At 40.4% G+C, this 22,233-nt stretch overlaps 1 protein-coding gene across 1 annotated transcript in view; it reads right to left on the bottom strand.

The window, feature by feature from the left end:
- The window catches only part of GAB3 (GRB2 associated binding protein 3), a 980,339-nt gene that overhangs the window by 103,109 nt on the left and 854,997 nt on the right, over positions 1 to 22,233 (bottom strand). Inside the window, exons 5-6 of the mRNA XM_044057216.1 lie at positions 21,597 to 21,652; positions 7,139 to 7,394 (exon numbers count right to left, since the gene is read on the bottom strand). Of these exons, the coding sequence (XP_043913151.1) occupies positions 7,139 to 7,394; positions 21,597 to 21,652 (312 nt within the window). The remainder of the gene's footprint in view (positions 1 to 7,138; positions 7,395 to 21,596; positions 21,653 to 22,233) is intronic.

The following is a 22,233-nucleotide window of genomic DNA, read 5'->3' as shown; positions in this document are numbered from 1 at the left end:
TTATCTAGTGGTGTGGGTATGGTGGGGAAGAATAGAAGTAGTTTGGTTTTGATGGATTGAGTATGAGTTTCAGATCGAGAACCATTTTTCCACTATAGTAAAACAGTGTTGAGTGGCTGTTTGTAGTTTTGGAAGAGAGGTGTCAGAGCAGATCAGGGTTGAGTCATCCGCATATTGAATGCAGGTGGCTTTAGGGATGACAGAGTGGAGATCGTTAATGAATATGGAAAAAAGGGACCAAGTATCGAGCCCTGAGGAACACCAATGGTGTTTGGGAGCAGGTCAGATAGTCTGTTTTGCCACTGGACAGCTTGTAACCTACCAGAGAGATAAGCCTTAAACCAGCTTAGGGCTAGGTTGTCAAGATGTAGGCTTTCTAGGGTGGAGAGGAGGAGCTGGTGATTCACCATGTCAAAGGCTTTTGATAGATCGAGGAAGAGGCGGAGGATATTAGTTTGTTATTGCGGTTGTTATTGATGGAGTCAATGAAGGAGAGTAGAGCAGTGGTTGTACTGTGATGAGCATTTGGACAGGAGATTGTGAAGGGTTAGGTAGTGTAGAAGTTGTTTGTGAACACATCTTTCCATAATTTTAGCTAGAGGAGACAGTATAGCTATTGGTCTGTAGTTGGAAGGAGTTACCTCCTTTATGAAGTGGGATAATGTAAGAAACTTTCCAAATAGAGGGGATGGTGGCTTCAGTTATAGTCCTGTTTATTAGGATCGATATGGGATAGGCTATTGTGTCAGCCGCTATTTGTAAGTACTCCGCTGGGAGGTGATCTGCTGCTAGGGTAGTTGGTTTCAGTTTTTTTAAGAGGGTGCAAATATAGGCTGTGGAAACTGGTTTTAGGCTAAAGGAGGGAGGAGCAGGGTTATTCTTATGAGAGGAGGGAGTTGAGGAGGTAGTTAACTGATTAGCTAGAGACTGGATGGTCTCAGTAAAAAAAGAGTTAAAGGTGTTGGCTACATCTACTGGGTCTTTCCCGATTAGTTTCTCAGGGTAGGGGTGGAGGATTTACCTGCATGGAGAAGATTATTAAATCCTGCCCAGAACTTCGTTGGATTCTGTTGGTGCTTATTCTAAAGCTGGCAGAAGTACTGTTTTTATCCTGGGTAATGGCTGATTTAGTGGTGTTCGGAGCTGTTGAAATTTGATGCGATCTTGGGGAGTTTTAGTAGCTCTCCATTTATCCCAGGCCTGGTCTCGGAGTTTAATTTTGGTTTTGGTATGACTAGTTAGCCAGGGGCTATCCGCTCCTTGGATCTAATCAGACGACTGGGGCATGGGAGTCAAGTATGTTAAGGAACATGTCATTAAAGTAGGAAACGCTCTCCTGGGTAGGTTTTTAGGATAGACCAGTTACAGGACTTTAGTTCTGGAATAGTCGTGGGTCAAATTTCTTTTTGTTCCTGACTTGTCTGTATATGGGGCTAGTAGTTGGACATTTATGTTTAATGATATAAGTTATGAGGTGGTCACTGAGGTCATTTGGGAGGGTCCCAGAGGTATAATTCTGTGAACCCTTGTTGGTGAGTATCCAGTCAATGGTGCTCTCCAATTCTAGTTGGGGATAGAATGTTTTGGGAGAAACCATATAAGTTAATAGGATGTGGGGTTATGTGGGCTGAACAGTGAGACCAGTCTATATTGACATCCCCAAGTACTATGGTTTCTTTGGACAACCAGCAGAGTGTTTGTTCCAGGTTTTCAGTGTTCTTCCCTGGTGGGATATACATTCCTATAAGGTTAATGCATTTCTGGGTGTTGAGGCATATCTTAAGGGCAATAAGTTCTATATTTGAAACTTCGGGAGGCTGTAGTGGGTTCCTTATAATATTCAAGGTATTCCTGAACATAACAGCCAAACCCTCTCTCTCTGCTAGCTTTCAGCTTCACTACATCCTTCTGAGTGCCATAGTGGGTTCCATCTATAATCCTCTAACTCTTCTGAACTGTTGTCTATCTCACTCTGTGTTGGATGGTTTGGAATCCCTCAGGGATTTTCTTATATCATCAGTGATAGTAACAAAGTGTAGCTTATCTATTACCAAATACAAAAAGGCTCATCCTTCCATACTATCATAGTTGTACCTACCTGTCATCATTTTCAAGGCCAAAGAATGGGTAGGCAACAAATCAGGTCATGAGCAGGGGTCAGAATCTGGTAATGATGTAAATGATACTGTCAACCAGGTTCTTTACCAGCCTAAGAACTGTGGATAATCCTTGTATGGATCTTATTATTCACCATAAAAAGAAAAAGGCAAAGGGTTTCACTAAAATCATCAGTGCTGGAGGGATAAGCAGTTCATGAAAAAAGATGACGCAATATACAGATTGACAAAGTGCCCCTGAATGTGACAGTGTAGGGCAGGCATTTGTGCGGGTGGTTCTCTTCAACATGGAAGGAAATGTCCATCTAATGGACAATCACTAGTCTGACAATTAACTATTCTACCAAGTGTGAGGGAAATGAAGTCATGGAAAAGAAGATGCTTAGATCATTAGTTAAAGTTTCTGATTAAAAGTCTTGCCAGTACAAAGTGCCTAGCTGTGAACTGAGCTGCTGCATAAGATCTACAGCTGTGTTCTTCTGTAAATTAGAGTTTTGCATCTTTGTGCCTAATATATTCTCGTATTCATACCATCATACGTCCAGCGGAGGAGGAGCAGTAGTCTAATTTACTCCATATCACTTTCCAGATTGACTACTTACTGAGTCATTTGATTATATCAAAAATTTTATCCAAAACTAGTGACTCATCCATTTTCTGCTCTGAGGGGTCAGACTATATCGATGTTTGGTTAAAAAAAAAAATCAAACAATGTATTAAGCTGCCCATGTAAGTATGTACTATGGGGTCACTTTATAAGAACAGTAACCCCTGAACCAGAAAAAAGATATTTTACCAATTCAGCCAATTTATACAAACTAGACACTGCAAAACATTACACCAAAATTAAGAATTCATAAAATATATTTTGAAATACAGTATTAATCATTGTGAGCAAGTCTGTCAAGTCACACTGTAGTTTATTGAACATGATATGTAACCCAAAACAGATCTGACTTTGAGGAACATGAGTATATAACTGTGTCTGTACTCTACATGCTTGTAGCTGTATAGTTCAAACATCTCAAAGTTTTATACTTTGTAAAACACCTGAATGCTAGAATTAGAGTCTGGAGGAATATGTCTATTTCCAGTTGATCACAGAGTTTGTTTTCTCCATTACATCATGACTTGACATACTGATACATACTGGATAATACTATTTTTAAAAACATTGATTTGCTTAACTAAAAATATTTAAGTACTTAGCACTAAGTATTGTAAAAGTAAAAATAACACAACATGGAAAACATTAAAAAGAAGCACAAAAATTTAAAAAATAAATATCACAAGACTGTATAAGTGAAGAATAACTTAAAACATCTCCATTTTTCTAAACATCTGATCATCTGATTACACACATCTGTCTCATCATATATATCAGCCAAAGGTGTAGCTAGCTACACTGGTAACTGATGCCATCATACAGTTTAGCACACCTGCCTCAACTTAAAAAAAAAACTCCTAAAACATGTTGAGCAAATAAAAAAAAAAACACTCTTCTGACATTTAAACTGTAGCAAACAGCTTGCTATACATGTAGCAAGCAGCTGCTACAGTTTATGCCACATTTGCCAGGGTTCAGAATACATGTGCAACAGTGGTCTTTATTTCTGAATGCCAGAAATGCATTGAAGACTAATTGGAATCTGCTAATTGTACCTTTTAACATTTTGCTTTGGGGCAACTTCCCCATTTGCCCCACCTTAGCTACGCTTCTGGTCTCAACAATCAAATTTAGCCTTGCTCCTCCTATATTTACTGATGTTCCTCAATGGCAGATCTGTTTGGGGGTATATATCACATTCAGTAAATAAACTATGCCTTTACTAAGACCCCTTTCTACTACCTATATACAGTCTAGTATGTAAAGACCTTCTATCATGAAAAATAAGAGAATGTTCCTTTTTCTAACCCACTGCAATGATTTTTAAAGCGTAGTGCTATGAATTTTATTGCTGGAAGGTTGACAGTTACATCTTTTATGAAGTTTTTCCTTGCTTACTGGTAGTCCTGTACCCTAGCAAGCTTAGTGGCATCAGCAGTTTTTGCATCCTAAATAGCTTGGCTTCCATATCACGGATGAAACCGTTAAAGAAGCTGCCATAACAGAAATCCCTGACAAATTCCATACCTTACTGTGTGTTGCCTGAATTAGTGTTTAACAGAAAACCAATCTACTTCCTTCCTTCATACTACAGTCAGCAACTAAGCTTCTCTGCAAAAGCCTGCCATATGTATCAGTGGCATACGGTGCCCACAATATTACTCTGTACCACTGATTTAAAATGCTCAAAGTGAAATTTGAATGTCTTAGGTTTATGTATGTGCTCTTTCCGTGTCACCTTCCTCACTGCCTTTAAAATATGATCAAACTAGTCTGACATCATAAAACGTATGATTAAAGTTCTATGAAAATGTTGGTCTCAAGGCTTAGATCCAATACAGTGTCCTTAATAGTCTTGTTCACTGATGGCCAGTCATATGAAGTTAAATTTTGCCCAGGCCAACCAGTAAAAATCAACCAAAAGACAATCCAGTTAGTAGAAACCCAAAATGATAAAATCACAAAACAAAATGTTTTATGTGAGTACAGGGGGCAAAGCTGCCACAACCTCCATGTGAGGGGCCTATGCCTCCATGCCCTGCTACTAACTGCATGATTACCATCGCCAAAGATGAAAGAGAATAGCATAGGTTCATAGGTTTACAGGTAAGTATTAGGTTAACTGCCCTTGTGGGCAATTTTAAGCCTAGACAATTTTGCTTTTTGTGCTCAAAATAACCTATCCCATTTGATTATATATTGGCCTTACCCATCCCATGGTCAATAACTATATATTATGCCTAATGAGAATAAGTGGGATCATACTATAAACAATTTGAAGGGGCCGATGTATGGGATAAAGCCTTTAGGAGCTGGCTTTTTCCATTAGTAGTACAGGAGGCAGTCATGGGATAAATGTTCTGTTTCCCATCCATATATTTATGTTGTACTTGAAAATGTGGATGAGGAGTTTGCTCCATGGCAAATGTACCCTCTGTGATGTATACCTGTCCCTCCCAACTGTTCTGCTGATGTCACAGAAGAGGTTTAGATCCCTAGACTGAGTATATCTGATGCTATTTGACTTACTGATGTGCAGTAAATCCATCAGTAATGTGTCAGAGAATACCTTGTATGCCAGACACAGGTTACCTCTTAGCAGTGTGTAGGATACAAGTTATATTAACAGCTTTGAGTTTGTCCATGTATAACATGTTTAGGCCTTGTATACTTCTAGTAAGGTATCTCTGTGGTAATTCCAGTTGTTGAATGTGTCTGGACAGATAAATGGCAAAGGGGGCATTATATTCAATGACTGGCCTAATGAGGACTGAGAAAAGAGAGTCAATGACATCCCTAGATCTAGACACAACACCTTTGTTTAAAAAACTGTGCAGTATAGAAGGGCTTTCTTACTAAAACAGACACATATTGGTCAAAAGTTAGGTCACTGTACACATAAGTTCCCAAATCCCGAATAGCTGGGTCAGCTCTTAGTATGCATCAGTCTTAGCTTAAATCTTAGATGCATCACTCAGCAAATGACCACTCAATGAGTTTCCAGCTAACAAACTCTGTATTTGATATACTGCCTACACAGAGTCCCCTGCCCTTTCATCATATTGCAAATTAACCATTACTTGAACTAGTGTCCTTAATAATGGATGATGGCATGTTTCTCTGAATAGATTCAACTTCACTTCCCTTGAACTTTGAAATTACAAAACTGGATGGTTACCTGCAATTCTTTAATGCAACACCTGCAAATGTATACTCACATAGCTGGAGATGCTGAGTCACACATTTTTTTTCATGTCAGTTGAATTCTTGCACAGGTCCCATTACCTCCTAGTATATAATTAGTTTGATCCCAAAACTTCTAGGTCTATAATCAGCTTTATTCGCTTTTGTTACCTGTTAGATATAAGGGGGTTGGCCTTCTGCACATGGTGTTACCTGGTAGGTGTGATGGTCACATGGGTCGTTATTCTGACACAATAAAGGTCATATTGATAAGAACAATGTAATTAGCGGTACATTAAGTAATAACAAGTAATGCATATATCTCTAAAAAAAGAGGATAACAGATAATGTGTTCAATGCAAAATTTAATTTACTGCCAGTCAGCTGTAATACATGTATACACATGAAAGAAAAGTGCCTTTAGCTCTCCATGTGGCTACATCTCCACTCATAACTCTCAACTGTACAGAATTTCCCACGACGTGATTTTACCTCATATCTTTGGTTTGTTCCTCATAAAATATGTTGTTTTCCAGCAAATCATTGAGGACTGAAGTCAATAAATAATAAGAGGCATATGAGTTCCAGACTTCATATCCTTCAGAAATGCGTGTTAAGGCAGCACAATTTCCTCTAGCAGCTCTTGAAAGTTTGTCCCTGATTTCAGCTCCTGTCCCACCATTAGTTTTGGGCTTTGTCCAGAATTCTTATGCCAAGAAGTATGGCTCTACTATAATGCACTTTGTGAAAATCTACCATACCCTCCATTCTGTGGGATCTCACTTCACCCTGTGAGCCATCATCCCTGTCTCAAATACCAATCCTGTCAACTCACCCCTAGGTTAGCGACATTGAGATATTCATAAATATTTCTAGTCTTGATAACTTGTGTTACATTTTCATGGACTAGTAAAATTGTTTATGGTGCTAATGTTCAAGACAAACACTCCATTTTCCGGTCTAGTCAGTGCTTCCTCAGACAAGAGTTGAGAAAAAGAGTTTTTTTTTTTAAACTTATACATAACTATTAAGAATTTAAAATCATTGCCAACAACATATTATTTTCTTTTATTTTTCTTATGTTTCAGCCCTTTATAAACAAATTGCAACTTGTCTGTGTAGCAGTACCCATTACACTCAGAGATTAACCATGCTTACCTTAGTATGCCTCTCTTGGCGAAATTTAATACACCTATGCAAAACCAATATTATATCCAAACATGAATCTTACCTCTTCTGCGAGGCTTGAGGTTACGATTCACTGGAGGGGGTTCAAGATCCCCTGGAAGTGCAGGCAGTGGACTGCTCTGTTTTTCTGTGCTGACTGACGGAGCAGTTAGAGTTGGTTTAACAGGACTCATTGGTATATAGCCATCTGAAGTGCAGTCAGATGATGAAGAGGGTGGTGAAATGGTAGGATTCATGGGAACATAAGAATCCTCAGAAGAATCCGAAGGGGTAGAATATGGGGATGTAAGTGCTCTTGGCTGCAAAGAAAAGAAATTGTATAATTTTCTATATTCATATTTTCTTTTCTAGAATGTTACATGTGACTGGCATCTTCAACCCAACATATTTGCAAACTTAGATATAAGGCAAATAATACTTTGATTATTCTAAAACAAGCAAATGCACACTGGAAATAAACATTGGCGTGAATAACATTAATAACATATGGCACAATGTCTGCACAGTTAGAAAGGTACAAGGACACATTGAATTACCAGCCAGGATTACTATGTGATTGAACAGAAGCTGGAGTATTCCCTCTTTTTGATGTGTTAATAAAATCTTTTGAAATGGTCAATCCTTTTAAGCAGGTGTGATGATAGGCGTTATTGCCAGCCATGCCAGGAGAAGTAGGGCAGTGGATGTATAACCTATGCCAGCACAGCTAGATGGAATTTTATAAAGAATTATATGTCATTTGAATATCAAACTGATTTTTACAGATGCTTGTGCTAAAAATGTATTTGCAAAGCTGCCTGTGTTAAAATGTCTCATCAGTGTTTCCTGCTGGACAGAAACGAAATGTATGTGCATTATTGTAACTGGTTAAATGCATACATTGTAAAAGCATATACTGGAAGGGAAGATGTTACTCCACCTGACTTTGAAAAAATATATCTGAAATTAAATTATTTTATGGGTTAAGCCATAAATATGTTATTCCACAGTTCTAAACTGAGCCAGAGATGCAATGTTTTTGCTGATGTATAGGTTGTAGCTCCTGTAAGAAGAGTAGAATGGTTTTATTGTCTTGTGACTTCCAGATGCTATAACAAAACATATCTAAAGGTCTAGTGTGTATTGTAACACATAGGTGTTAAACCCTGGGGACCTCTAGTGGTAGGGGATAGTGCCGGAAACAGAGTCAGATGACCAGATGAATATGATGTCATTCTGTGCAAAAATAATGTTGTAATATTAGAGGAGACTGAAGTCTCAGCAGCATTCTGTACTCTGTCTTGGATCTGACAACAAGGACCACTCACCCATCTTGCCTTTCTCTATTCAGTAAGTAGGAACAGTAATTATTTTAGTTAATCAGGAATAGATATTTAGACTAACTAAATACTGTTTTTTTCTATAACTGTGTGAAAATTTCCATCATGGTTATTTTTAATATTCCCTGTGTCTGAAACTCCAGTGTTCACTATAAATAGATATTTAGTATTTTATTGTTCTTTTATTATGTATTATTAAATATATTTAAGCTTTTCATTGTGGCTGGTCCTTTTTAGTAAATATTTAAGTTCTGAGAATATCTGCAAATATTTATTTGGTGATAACTCTGGCCAATCTTGAAAGCCTTGCTGTTTGGTCAATATTACCATTTGTATTAATATAAAACTTTAAAGTAGCTGGCAGAGGTTCTGGTGGCAGTGATAACTACCTTATAGTCTGGGCAGAAGGGGGCACAGCTGGTGAATCTGTGCCAGCCTTTACAAAGTGTGTGTGTGTGTGTGTGTGTGTGTGTGTGTGTGTGTGTGTGTGTGTGTGTGTGTGTGCACGTGCAAATCAAATCTCAAAGAATGGGTGTGTCAGCTACTTGGAGCAGGGACACAAAGCACTGGGTTCACAGAGAAGGTGTGGGAGTACTTAGCTTGGAACCTCAGCTAAGGACTTAATTCTAAGCTATGCAGTGGTGAGTCTTACTGGGGGGGTGGTGGTCTGGAGAGAAAGAGCGAAACCAGACCCTGGCCTGAGCTTGTTCCCTAGGTGCTCTTAAGAGAGATTGTGCTTGGTGCAGAAAGGTCTGCAACTGGAAATACTGAGTGTAACCATTTGTATTCCAAGTGAAAGTCTGTCTGCAGTGTCACTGATGAGGATTCAGGCTCCTCAATTACTGGCCAAGAGTGGAGACATCACATATTGGTGAGCAGTAGTGTGGCTATTGAACTTCTGTAGCCTGTAAGCAGTTGTCACTAAAGGTGTGCATTCTCTTAGCAGCCACACGATGAACATTCAGAGTCTCATATCGCAACAAATTTTATTTATTTTTTTGCTAGATTAGTTAGTCAGGGAGAGGAGGCAATGACATCAGCAAAGCAGTATGGCAAGCTGACAGAAAACTGTTGGCCAAGGTGTGCAAAGTCAAAGGACTGGTGTACACCACCCTGACTAAAGAAGAAATTATTTCAGCCTTAGTTGCAGCTACAACACAGACCAGCAACAAGGAGGATAACTAGTCTGGTAATGGGAATTTGCAACCCTCAGAAACATGACAGTTCACCTTTTCCTCAGAGGACTTAAAATCTGTCTGGAGTTAAGGAGACTTGAAATGGAGGACAAACGTGTGGAATTAGAATCAGTGGAGAGACTGAGGTAGGCAAACGAGATGGAATTAGAATCAGCAGAGAGACCACAGCTTTTGGAGGCTGAAGAAAATGAGAAGCAGCATCAACATGAGAGGGAGATGCTGACTCTTCACCAGGGTCATGGAGGTAATGGGGAAGGGAATAACTGAACCCCAGAAGGAGGTATTGGGGAAGGGAGTAACCAAACCCCAGAAGGAATAAAGGTTAGTAAATTTCTTATACAATTTACAGAGGGTGATACTTCTGATAGTTTTATTCATATATTTGAAAGAGTATGTAAACAGTATAATGCTGACCAAGGGCTCTGGGTACGGTTCCTGACCTCCTTACTCCATTGTAAAGCTGTAACTGCTATTTCTAAATTGTCTGATACTGATTGTTTAAACTATGAAAAAGGCAAATGTTATTTACTTGAATGTTTTAAGTTAACACCTGAAGCTTACAGAAAAAAGTTTTTGTAAGCATAGATGCAAGACAGATGAAAGTATGTGTGATTATATTGCTGAGTTAATCACTTATTTTCATAGGTGGGTGAGTGGGTGTCAGCAAACCTTTTTGTGAGGGAACAAGCCCTTAGCACTTTGCCTGAGGAGTGAGGACATGAGAATCTGGTTGGCTGACCAAGAATACAACTCTGCAGATGAGCTGGGGAAGAAAGGGCATCTCTACTTAGCAAGCAGGGCATCACTGCACAGGAAAGGGTTATCCAATGCTGCACATGGATACAAGGGAACCCATGATGGGCAGCTTAAAATGCCCAAACAGAGTCTGCCAGTAACAGGGGAAGCCACTAGTTCAAGTACATGGCTAGGATCAGGGGTTAAATGTTTTAAATGTAACTAGTGGGGCCATGTAGCATATAGATGCCCATGGAGGCAAGGTGGGAAACAAAAAGTGGGGGAGCCAGCAATTGGGAATAACAGTGTGCCAGTGGTAAGTTGTCTGGAGACAACAGGGGTACCAAACTATCACAAGAGGTTATATCCTATCTTAGTAGATGGAAAACCAGCCACTGCTAAGAAAGATGCAGACTCTGATATAACCACTGTAAAGCCTGCTGTGGTTAAAGAGGAACAGTACTTGCTTGGACAGTCCACTCAAGTCAGGGCTTTAGGAGTGATCCCATTTCAAATGCCTTTGGCCTGGGTTCACCTTGAATGGAAGGGTGGAAAAGGAAACAAACAGGTAGGTGTGTTTGAGGATATCCCTGCAGATGTCCTGATAGGGAATTATTTTGGAAATGTAGTACCTTGTGTGCATGCAGTTACATGCAGCCAGGCTTGGAGGTAGGCATGTGCCTGGGGAGACCAAGACAGACCTCATTCCTTAAGCCAGGGCTGTTGAGGTGGCTATTTCAGGGAGGGAGCTACCCTGTAGTAGTAAGCCTGAGGGAGAGCCACAACTGCTGGTAGGTACTGATGGTCCCTTGGACACAGTGACTGTAAGGGCAGATGTGAATGGTAGTACCCAGGCTGACAGTGATGCACCGCTAGGATACCAGATTTCCTGTGGAAGGGGAGCTGAGAAGAGTCACAAAAGCAGAACTGAGACAGGCTCAGTTTTCAGACCCTACACTAAGAGGCTTGAGGGAGGTAGCTAGGCAGGCACCTAATTCTCAAGGAAATGGGGAATCTGTAAACTGGAAGAAAAGGTTATTGTAAAGAGAGTAGACCCCTGAGGGAGGACTAGAGGGTGAGGTAATACAGCACTTGGTAGTGCCTAGAGTCTACCGTCTGGCACTTCCAACCATAGCCCATGACATTCCTTTTGCAGGTCATATGGGCATAAACCATACCATGAGATGTATTATGCAGAACATTTGGCTTCGGATTACAAGAGATTTAACAGGGTACTGCAGGACCTGTGAGCAATGCCAAAAAGTAGCAGTGCAGGAGACAAGGCCAAAGCTCCTTTGAAGCCTTTGTCTGTGATTGAAGAGCCATTTCAGAGGGTAGCTATGGATATTGTGGGGCCTTTGAGTACCCCAAGCTCCACAGGGAAAATGTATATTCTGGTGGTTGTAGATTATGCTACTAGATACCCTTAGGCCATGGCTCTGTCCTAAACTAAAGCAGATAAGGTGGCAAATGCTTTGTTTTTTCAGCAGAATAGGTTTCCCAAGGGAAATACAGACTGACCAAGGTGCTAATTTCATGTCAGACCTGATGGCTTGTCTGTGGAAGCACTGCAGGGGGACCACCCCTACCATCCCCAATCTAATGGTCTTGTGGAGAGGTTAAAGACCATGCCACGGGCATTTGCAGACCAGTTTAAGAGAGAGTAGGACAAATATTTGCCCCATCTGCTGTTTGCTTACAGAGAGGTACCCCAGGAATCTACAGGTTTTTCACCCTTTGAGTTGCTGTATGGGCATAGGGTGAGGGGACCTTTAGATCTTATACATGATGAGTGGGAGGGTGTGTGTGAATCTCAGAAGGAGTTTGTAATGGCATATGTCCTAAACTTCAGGACAAGGCTCAGGGAGCTCATGGGCTTGGCCCAGGAGAACTTGGCAGGAGCCCAACAACAGGACAAAGATCCGGTATTACAATAATGCTTGAGCCAGAGAGTATGTGTGGGACAGCAGGTTACGGTTCTCATTCCTGTCAGGCACAATAAGCTGCAGGCAGCTTGCGAGAGAATCTTTGAGGTGGTAAGGAAGGTTAGTGATTTCAACTACATGGTAGAATTGGTAGGGAGGAGGCAGGGGCCCAAATTGTTCCATGTTAACATGATGAAACCTTACCATGATAGGGAGGCTCTAGTGTTAAGTATTTGCAGTTGGAGGCAGTAGAAGTCTGAGGGGGATCTATGGCTACAGCATGCCAGCCAGTAAAATGACAAGTTACTATAGTGGAGCCCATCGTTGTAGGCATAAAATATGACTGTGCAACACTGTGGTGGGGTCAGCAATCCCAAGGCAGATAGGATCTCAAGACAGGGCATAAGGTAATGTATTCCCAGATAGGTTCATTCCCCTCAAGCAATGTTTCTCAAGGGGCACATGAAAAACTAGCTTAAGTCTTCAAAGGGGGGAGAGGTGTGATGATAGGAGATACTGCCAGCCATGCCAGAAGAAGTAGGGCAGTGGATGTATAACCTATGCCAGCACAGCTAGCTGGAATTTTGTAAATAATTATATATCATTTGTATACCAAACTGATTTGTACAGATGCTTGTGCTGAAAATGTATTTGTAAAGTTGCTTGTGTTAAAATGTCTCAACAGGGTTTTCTGCTGGACAGAAAAGAAATGTACATGTTGTTGTTGTGTCTTTCGGCTTGCATTATGGTAAATTTATACATTGTAACAGCATATACTGTAAGGGAAGAGGTTAATACACCTGACTTTGAAAAATTATATCTGAAATTAAGTTACTTTATGGGTTAAGCCATAAAGATCTTATCCTACAGTTTTGTATGGAGCCAGAGACGCATCTAAAGAAATCTCAATCCCTCTGCACCACACGCTCCAGAGACCTCAATGTCATTACCACAATCAACAGAACATGCGGGACAGGTTCATAACCCAGAGACTGCCCATGCTATGTAATAGACTTCCTATACATGTCAAGTAGAGCACCTCACTGGCCCTCTTCAAGAAAAATCTTGATGAGTGGATGGGAAATAGAAAATTCACCCTAGGGATCAGGCCAGTGGCTTTACTCGACAGAGGCACTGGGACTAAGATCGGGTGACACGATGCCAGGGTAATCCTACTGGCTAGGCTTGTAAAGGCCCCAGGGCCATTAGCCAAGTGCACACTTATGAACCTACGTCTGTGCTAGAGAATAGATTGTAGCTCCTGTAGGAAGAGTGGAATGGTTTTATTGTTTTATGGCTTCCAGATGCTTTAATAAAACTTAGTTAAAGGTCTAGTGTGTATTGTAGCACATAGCTGCTAAACACTGGCAGCTTCTAGTGATGCAGTATAGTGCAGGAAAATGTCAGATGACCAGATGTATGTGATGGCATTCTGTACAGAAATAATGTTTTAATATTAGAGGTGAATGAAGTCTCAGGAGCACTCTGTATTCTGTCCTGGATTTGACAAGAAGAACCACTCACCCATCTTGCCTTGTTCTATTCAGTAAGTAAGTACAGCAATTCTTTTAGTCAATCAAGAATAGACAGTGAGACTGGCTAAATACTGTTTTTCTATAACTGTGTGAAACTCTTCATCAGTATTATTTTTAATATTCCCTGTGATTGAAACTTTGGTGTTTACTATAAATAGACATTTACTATTTTTGTTTTTTTATTTATTATTATTAAATATATTTAACGTTTCATTATGACTGGTCCTTTTTTGAAAAGATTTAAGTTTTGAGAGTATCCACACATACTTATTTGGTGATAAGTCTGGCCACTCCTGAAAGCCTTGCTTTTTGGTCAGCATTATTATTTGCATTAATATTAATTTCACCTAGTATAATTTGGTACCCTTGTAAGAGCCTTAAAGTGTCTGGCAGGGGTTCTGGCGGCAGTGATAACTACCTAATAGTCTGGGCAGAAGGGGGTCATAGCAGGTGAATCTGTGCCAGCCTTTCCCAGGTGTGTGTGTGTGCGCGCGCACGCAAATCAAATCTCAAAGAGTGCGTGTATCAGCTGCTTGGAGTGGTGACACAAAGCACTGGTTTCACAGAAAGGACTCAACTCTAAGCTGTGCCAGTGGGGAGTCCTATTGGGAGCTCCAGAGAGAAAGAGAGGAACCAGCCCCCAGACTGAGAGTGTTCCCTAGGTGTGCTTAAAGAAATTGTGCTTGATGCAGAGAGATCTGCATCTGAAAATACTGAGAGTATCCATATGTATTCCAAGTGAACTGCCCTCTCTAGTGTCAGTGGTGAGGATTCAGGCTCCTTGATTACTGGCTTAGAGTGGGGATGTCACAGCAGTCTTAGACTGTTAGGTGTGTTCCAGAAATATCTGAAGGAGAAGTTGACATTAGATTTCCAAATCATCCTTGAAGATTACACAACTGCAGTACAGTGCTCCACAGATGAGCACTGGGAAAATTCAAATGCATGGCTAAGGGGCTGAATTTACTCATTATTAACAGCTTTGTAACTATGCATCAGATTGTATAATACATATTCAGTCATATATTGCTGCTTAGTTTCCTTTAAATTTTCATATAGTTTTGTCAGCAGAGTTTAACAGAGGAGTAAGGATATGTACGGTATTAATATGTATTTGTTCACATTTAGGGATATAGTTTATCCTGTGGTTGAGCAAAAACAGAGTTGGATTTGGCTAGGAAGCCTTTCAGAATAGTATTAAAGGACTAGAGGGAGGGTATTGACTTGATGGAAGGATTGTAAAATAGAAAGAATATTCTTTTCAGATAACTATTCTTTCAATGTTAGAAAAAAGAAACAACATTTAGGTCTGTATACAACTAATTAACAAATCTGACACCAGACCTACTGGAAAGGTTACAAAAATGAAAAAGGAGTTGAATGAACAGCAAACTGAGTAGGATGCAGCAGGGGAAGCTAGGACTGCATTCAGAATAGTGCAGTTCAACTGTTGTGGAGTGACAGCGTTCATAATGTCTGCATGAGCACTATGAAGGCATTAAATTGTGAGCTTCCTGGCCAGTTTAGGTAGAGTTGAGGAGAACTCCCCTGTGGGTTATTCATTTTAGACTAAAAATGACTACTGAAAGAAATGTATGATTATGGAGGTCTACAAAGGGTGAAAAGCATGGACAAAAGTCAAACTTTTATTTATTGCTTTGTAAAGTTGGTTCACCAGTTAGTGAATTGCTCCTTTTTGGAACCTTTCAAATATGACAAAGGCCACAAAAGGAAATGCAAATATAATACCACACATGCACATATATATATATATATATATATATATATATATATATATATATAGATATAGATATATATGTGTGTGTGTATACATGTTTTATATATATATATATATATATATATATATATATGTGTGTGTGTGTGTGTGTGTGTGTGTATATACACACACACACACACACACACACACACACACACACACACACACACACACACACACATATATATATATATATATATATATATATATCACCAAAATGGGCATGGATACTTACCGGTGATAAGTGGGTTGAGGACCCGGCCTACTCTCACCCACACCAGGGACCCTTACTAATGGTGGGAGAGGTATCTGTGCCCCTATTGCACAGTGTGTGCCCGCCGTAAAGTCCAGCAGCCATGGGCCAATAAGCTACTGGCTGGCCGGTGTCTAGTTGCCCAGCCTGGGTTACCTAGGATAACTCTGTTGAGTGAAAGCTGGACGTAAAACCAACCAACCTGCCAAACATGAACTGAGATTTGCTACGCTTAATGTAGGTTCACTGACAGGATGCAACTTGGAAGTGGATGACATGATGATACATAGAAGGCTGGACATCCTATGTATCCAAGAGACGAGCTGGAAGGGCAGTGCAGCAAAGCCACTTGGCTTGGGACCCAGACTCTACTACTCAGGTGGGAGACAGGCTAGAAATGGTGTAGGAATTGTGGTGAGAGAGAGGCTTCAGAAGGCAGTGAGGGATATCATCAGAATTAATGACAGACTCATGGCAATCAGACTCCAGTGTAATAATAGGGCAGTTTTCATAATATCAGCATATGCCCAGCCCCACAGCAGGGTTGTGATAGTGAGGAAAAGTATGCATTCAGACAGCAGTTGCAGTACCTACTAGATAAAGCAGGACAACATGAATTGGTGTTTATAATGGGTGACTTGAAGGCACATATCGGGACAGACAGAACAGGATATGAGGAGTGCCTGGGTCCACATGGGTGGGGTAACAGGAATAAAGAAGGAGAAGCCATTCTAGACTTCTATCTGGCAAATGGCTTGATAGTAGCCAACACATGGTTCAGCAAAAGAGACAGTCACAAGATCACATACAAGAGTAGCCAACATGCAACTCAGGTAGACTTCCTCCTAGCAAGGAAAAGCGACTGGGGTAGAATCCATGATTACAAAGTCATCTCCATTGAAACAGTTGGCCCACAGCATAAACCATTAGTTGCCACAATCAGCTGCAAGCAGTGGTCAGAGATGGCTCTAAGGTCAACAGAGAACAGGCTGAAGACCTAGAAGTTGACTGAAGAGAAAGTACAGCAGTTCAAGGAATTACTCAGGGCTCTAGCACCCAAAAAAGAGGAGGAAATAGGTGGAGTTGAAGAGGACTGGCAGCACCTAAAACCAGCATGTGTTAGGACTACAAAAAAGATATGTGGCCAAGCCAGGTATGGAAATAAGATACACAAGGAAAGCTGGTGATGGAATGCAGAAGTCCAGGAAGTCATGAAAAGAAAGAAGGTATGCAGGAAGAAATGGGAGACAGAAAAGACTGACCAGACTAGGAAGGACTACTAGATGGCTAACAAAGAAGCTAAGAAAGAAGTTGCAATAGCAAAGAATAGGGCATCGGAGGGACTCTACCAACTTCTGGAAAGTGATTCAGTAAGTGGCACAAAGAAACTATATCAGGTTGCAAGGCAAAGACAGAAAGATAAAGAAGATAGTCAGACACCCTTCATAAGGGATGCCAGCAACAACATGCTTACCAGTTCACAGGACATCAAAGGCAGATGGAAGAAGTATTTCCAGCAGCTTCTGAATGAAGAAAAATACACAGAAGCTGTACTGCCCCCAAAACAGCCTACAATTAGAGAAGAAGAGGAGCCCACCTTAGTAAGAACAGCAGTAAGGAAGATGTAGTCAGGGAAAGCAGCAGGATCAGATGAGGTGACAGCAGATATGACAAAGATACTGGGTGAGATAGGGGAGAAATGGCTCCTGAGGGTACTAATAGCATTGTGGAGAGAAGGGCGTATCCCAGATGACTGGAGAATAAGCATACTCATGCCAGTGTACAAGACCAAAGGGGACATCCACAACTGTGGGCAGTACAGAGGGATCAGACTCCTACCACACAGCATGACAGTTCTGGAGAGAATGACTGATAAACATACACATAGTAGTAGAATATAAGATGGGAGATGAACAGTTCGGGTCCCAATCAGGATGCAGCACAATTGACCCAATGTTTGCATTGAGACAAGATACTTGAGAAAAAGCTAGAAATGAGGAGAGAGTCTAACTGGGCATTCCTAGACTTGGAAAAAGCATATGACAAGGTCCCAAGAAAGCTAATCTGGGAAGTACTGAGGTGGTTTGAAGTCCCGGAAACATTGGTAGAATTAGTGCAGGCTATGTACAAGGACCCAGTGACTCAAGTACGAACAGTGTTCAGCCTCACAGAGGGGTTCCCAGTGGGAGTGGGTGTACATCAGGGTTCAGCTCTGAGCCCACTGCTGTTCATACTGGTGATGGATTACATTAGCAAACAAGTTGGAGGGGACAGATCAACAAAGCTACTGTATGCAGACCATATGGCAGTACAGGCAGACTCTGAGCTAGAACTTCAACAAAGGATAGGAAAATGAAATGCAAATCTGAAGGCACATGGGATGAAATTAATCACAGATAAGACAGTGGTAATGGCAGCAAACTGGGGAAATCAGAAGAAGCTGAGAACAGAGATAGAAGGGACGATGGTGGAAAAAGTAAACAGATTCAAGTATCTGGGAGGGATGGTTGAGGAATAGGGTAGTCTGAATGAAGAGGTCAAAGCTAGAATCAGAGGGGCTGCAGCCAACTGGCATAGAGTATCAGGTGTAGTCTCTGATAGAAGAATGCCAAAGAAGCTGAAAAGCAAGGTGTGCAAGACAGTGGTACAACCAGTACTACTGTATGGTACAGAAACCTGGGCAGTAAAGGAAGAACAGTTGAAGAAGCTAGAGGTGATGGAAATTAAGTGCCTGAGAAAGGTGGTAGGATGCATACTGTGGGACAGACGAAGAAATGAAGACATAAGAGCAGAAGCCAAATTAGCTCCATTTGCAGAAAAGATCAAAGAGAACAGATTACGGTGGCTTGGGCACATGTGTAGAATAGCAGAAGACGATCTGGTGAGGAAGATTTGGGACAGACAAGAAGAAGGTAAGAGGAAGCGAGGACATCCAGCAAAGAGGTGGCTGGATTGTGTGAAAGAAGATCTGCGACAATCAGGCATGAGTGTTGAAGAAGGCAGGAGTGTGGCACTGAACTGAGAGAGTTGGTGACAGTTAACACGATACCCCAACCCCATGTAGAAAAAATGTGAAAAAGGGGGCTGATGATAATTATATATATATATATATATATATATATATATATATATATATATATACACACACAGACACACACACATATATATGTGTGTGTGTGTGTGTGTGTGTGTGTGTGTGTGTGTGTGTGTGAGTGTGTGGTTTTGGTCTTTTTAAGCAAATGGACACACAATAATTACACAGAAGGTCCCAAAACTGCTCTTTTCCAAGGAATTTTATTCACAAACTCACACAATATCTAAGAAAAGGGGAATGCGCAATCTTGGAGTTAGTGTATATAATTATCAGGGGGTGTAAGGGGGTTGGTCTCCTGCACATGGAATCATCAGAGCAGCAGAGGTGTCAATATTCTGTTTTTTGATGTTTTGATGTCAACATTAAGGCCACTGATGTTGTAATAGTCGACCAATAAAACAATTGACACAAGAAATGCAATACAGATGGTTATATAAAAATGTATTTTTGAAAGATAGGAGGAAACCAGAAAAACCCCATGGGACATGACAGATTAAGCAAACACTATGAAGGTAATAACTGGACGTCAGCAATAAACCTGAGCCTACTGCTGCAAGTAATTCATGAGTCAGGAACTTCAACTACTGAGTCATGCTAATGCTGTTGAGTGTGTGTGTGTGTGTGTGTGTGTGTGTGTGTGTGTGTGTGTGTGTGTGTTTGTGATGTGGGAAACAGATGAATTCCATTATATCATTATGATAGAAACCAAAAGACAAGAAGACCATCTCCATAAGATAAAAAAATGAAACTTTTCTTAATTTACTCTACTGCCTGTTGACTGAGTTGATATGTCAACTAGGAATCATAACTATGAAGAATTTGAATGAATAACTGATTAGACTACAACAGCCCAGATGTCTGTGTGTAAGATTAAAAAGATAGGGAATGGATTCATAAAGATATCTGTAATTCTGAGAAAGCAAGGCCAGAGAATCCTGGCATTTTTGTCCATTTGAAGGTCATACCCTCCCTGGAAACACAGAAGGAATAAGTATACAAAAGTTCAAGTTCTGCAGATGTATGTAGCAAGTTCTGTGAGTTTCTTAGAGGTGTTGTCTGACCATAGCAGGGACTGTGACTAAAAATGTTAATATCAGGGACTTCAGTGAGTGGATGAAATGTTGGTGCAGAAAACAAACGATTGGCTACACTATAAGGGGAATCTCCCATTAGGTGTGGCCATAGAATGGGATGGAGTAGGGTACAACAGTCCAAAAAGAAAATATCTGCTGACAGTGAGTGTTGTAAAAGCTTCACTTGCAAGCCTTTCACCTTCTGAGGAGGCAGGGAAAAATGGGAAGGAGAAAAACATCACCTTGCCCTACAGTACAGTGACGTCAACAAATGATCTGATGAACTGTAACAGGACACACACACACCATGAAGAGGCAGCAGTAGTTAACTACAAAGAAGGGACTTTTTGTCTGTTTGTCATGTGCCTCCTTCTTTTGTCTGCTCTAATCCCTCCTTCATTTCTACACTGTATTTTTAAACTGTATCCTACCAAATAAGCTGTGGAGATGTAGCATGGTGAACAACAAGGAAAATGTAACAAATAGACCAAACAGAAAACTCAAATGTCAGCAAAGGGGATGATGAAAAGAAAAGGGATATAAAGCAGAAATTGTTCTACTTCCTGCATCACGGAGAAAAATGCTGACCATGACCTAAACATTATAGATATAACTGAAACTTCAAATATGTCTTATAGTAACAGATTGCAGTCACGTTAGGAAATACTGAAAAGGTATAAAATATTGTGGTTCTGTTTATGTCATGGAGGAGGACATCACTGTTGCTGTGATGCAATGGATTAAGTATGTTTAATCCTTTATCACACACAAACTTCCTGCAAAGACAGCAGATATACAGAATGTGGGTTTTACTGTATTCAACTACATAATGATAGCAGAAGTGTAGCACATGTGTATGTGCTCTAGTCACATGCTGAATACAATGGCATGATATTAGCTGCTTCAGCCAAGGGAATGCAATTCCTGCTCTTTTTGCAAGGAGCATTTTTCATAGGAATGGTAGTCAGGTGCACTTGGAATTAACCTGTTCAACAAAGCATAGACAAATAAACAAATAAATGAAAAAAGTGTGCAGCTTTGAAGCTGGCACTTACCAGCTAAGGATATAACTAAGATCATTGCAGGTGGGCACACAGAGAAGGTGATCACAGCATGCTATAGTTCACCAAGAGTTCTGTGAAAGATTCTAACCATAGTACAGTGAAAATTGTAAATTCAAAGATGATACACTTTTAATGCAGCATATATTTTATATTTGCCTTTGCAGAGCCAGAACAGACACAACAGACATGGGGAAAAAAAACAACCAAAAAAAAGGGCAAGCAATGCTACAGTTCAAAAAAGAAGTAAATGAGAAAAATAAATGGGAAAAAGATGCCGTTAAACAAATACAAGTAAATGGCAAATGACATGGTTAAGTCAGTACAATTAGGTAGCCTGGAAGATGGAAGGAAACAGAAAAACAACATCACATGCAGAGGAAAAAGCAGCGAAATGTTTCAGAAATCTGAAGCAGAGTATGTAGGAAAGTTATTATCAAAACAGCAATGTAATTGACTTTAAATAAGTTTAGGCTGTAGACAATAAATCACACAGTTACTGATGAAAGGTCTAAAAATCTATGAATACTTACCAGATTTAAACTGAGTCTCTTATCTCTTGATCTCAAAGAGTTTCCTTCCAAATCAACTATAATAAAATATAATAAAATATATGTATCTAATTTCAGTATAAACACACAGAGAAAAACATTTAGATGAAAACAGACATACAAACAACCCCCAACCCCTCTTCCCTACACACATACATAAACAAATAAATTCTGGCAATGCTGTTCTGTTTGTTTTTCTCTAAGATTTTGTTTAATACTTAGCAATCAGAAAACACATCTATAACTCTTGTGAGCTGGATTCAGTGGTGGGATGAGGGCTGCCATCAGTTCACCATAGTGGGATGACTTGACTCAGTACTTGAAGGACAGCTCTCCTGGTGGGAGCAAGGATGTGATTGTTTAGCTAGCAATGATGCTTGCAGTCTGGCAGTAATGTCCACCAATGGTGCAATAGTCAAAAAAGGACAGGACTAGTTTATACTTACATGGCATCACATATGTGCTAAGGCAGTGATGGCGAACCTATGACATGCGTGTCAAAGGTGACATGCCGCAACATTTTGGGTGACACACCAGCATTCACCAACACCCGAGTTACCAAAGAAACTGCTTTTGCATTTGTTGCTTGTGTGAAGTGCATTGAATTATTTTGTGCCAG

Source organism: Protopterus annectens, chromosome 15.part0 (assembly GCF_019279795.1).
Source record: "Protopterus annectens isolate FY-2018-M chromosome 15.part0, PAN1.0, whole genome shotgun sequence".
Lineage (NCBI taxonomy): Eukaryota > Metazoa > Chordata > Ceratodontiformes > Protopteridae > Protopterus > Protopterus annectens.
This window is presented reverse-complemented; position numbering and strand designations above follow the sequence as displayed.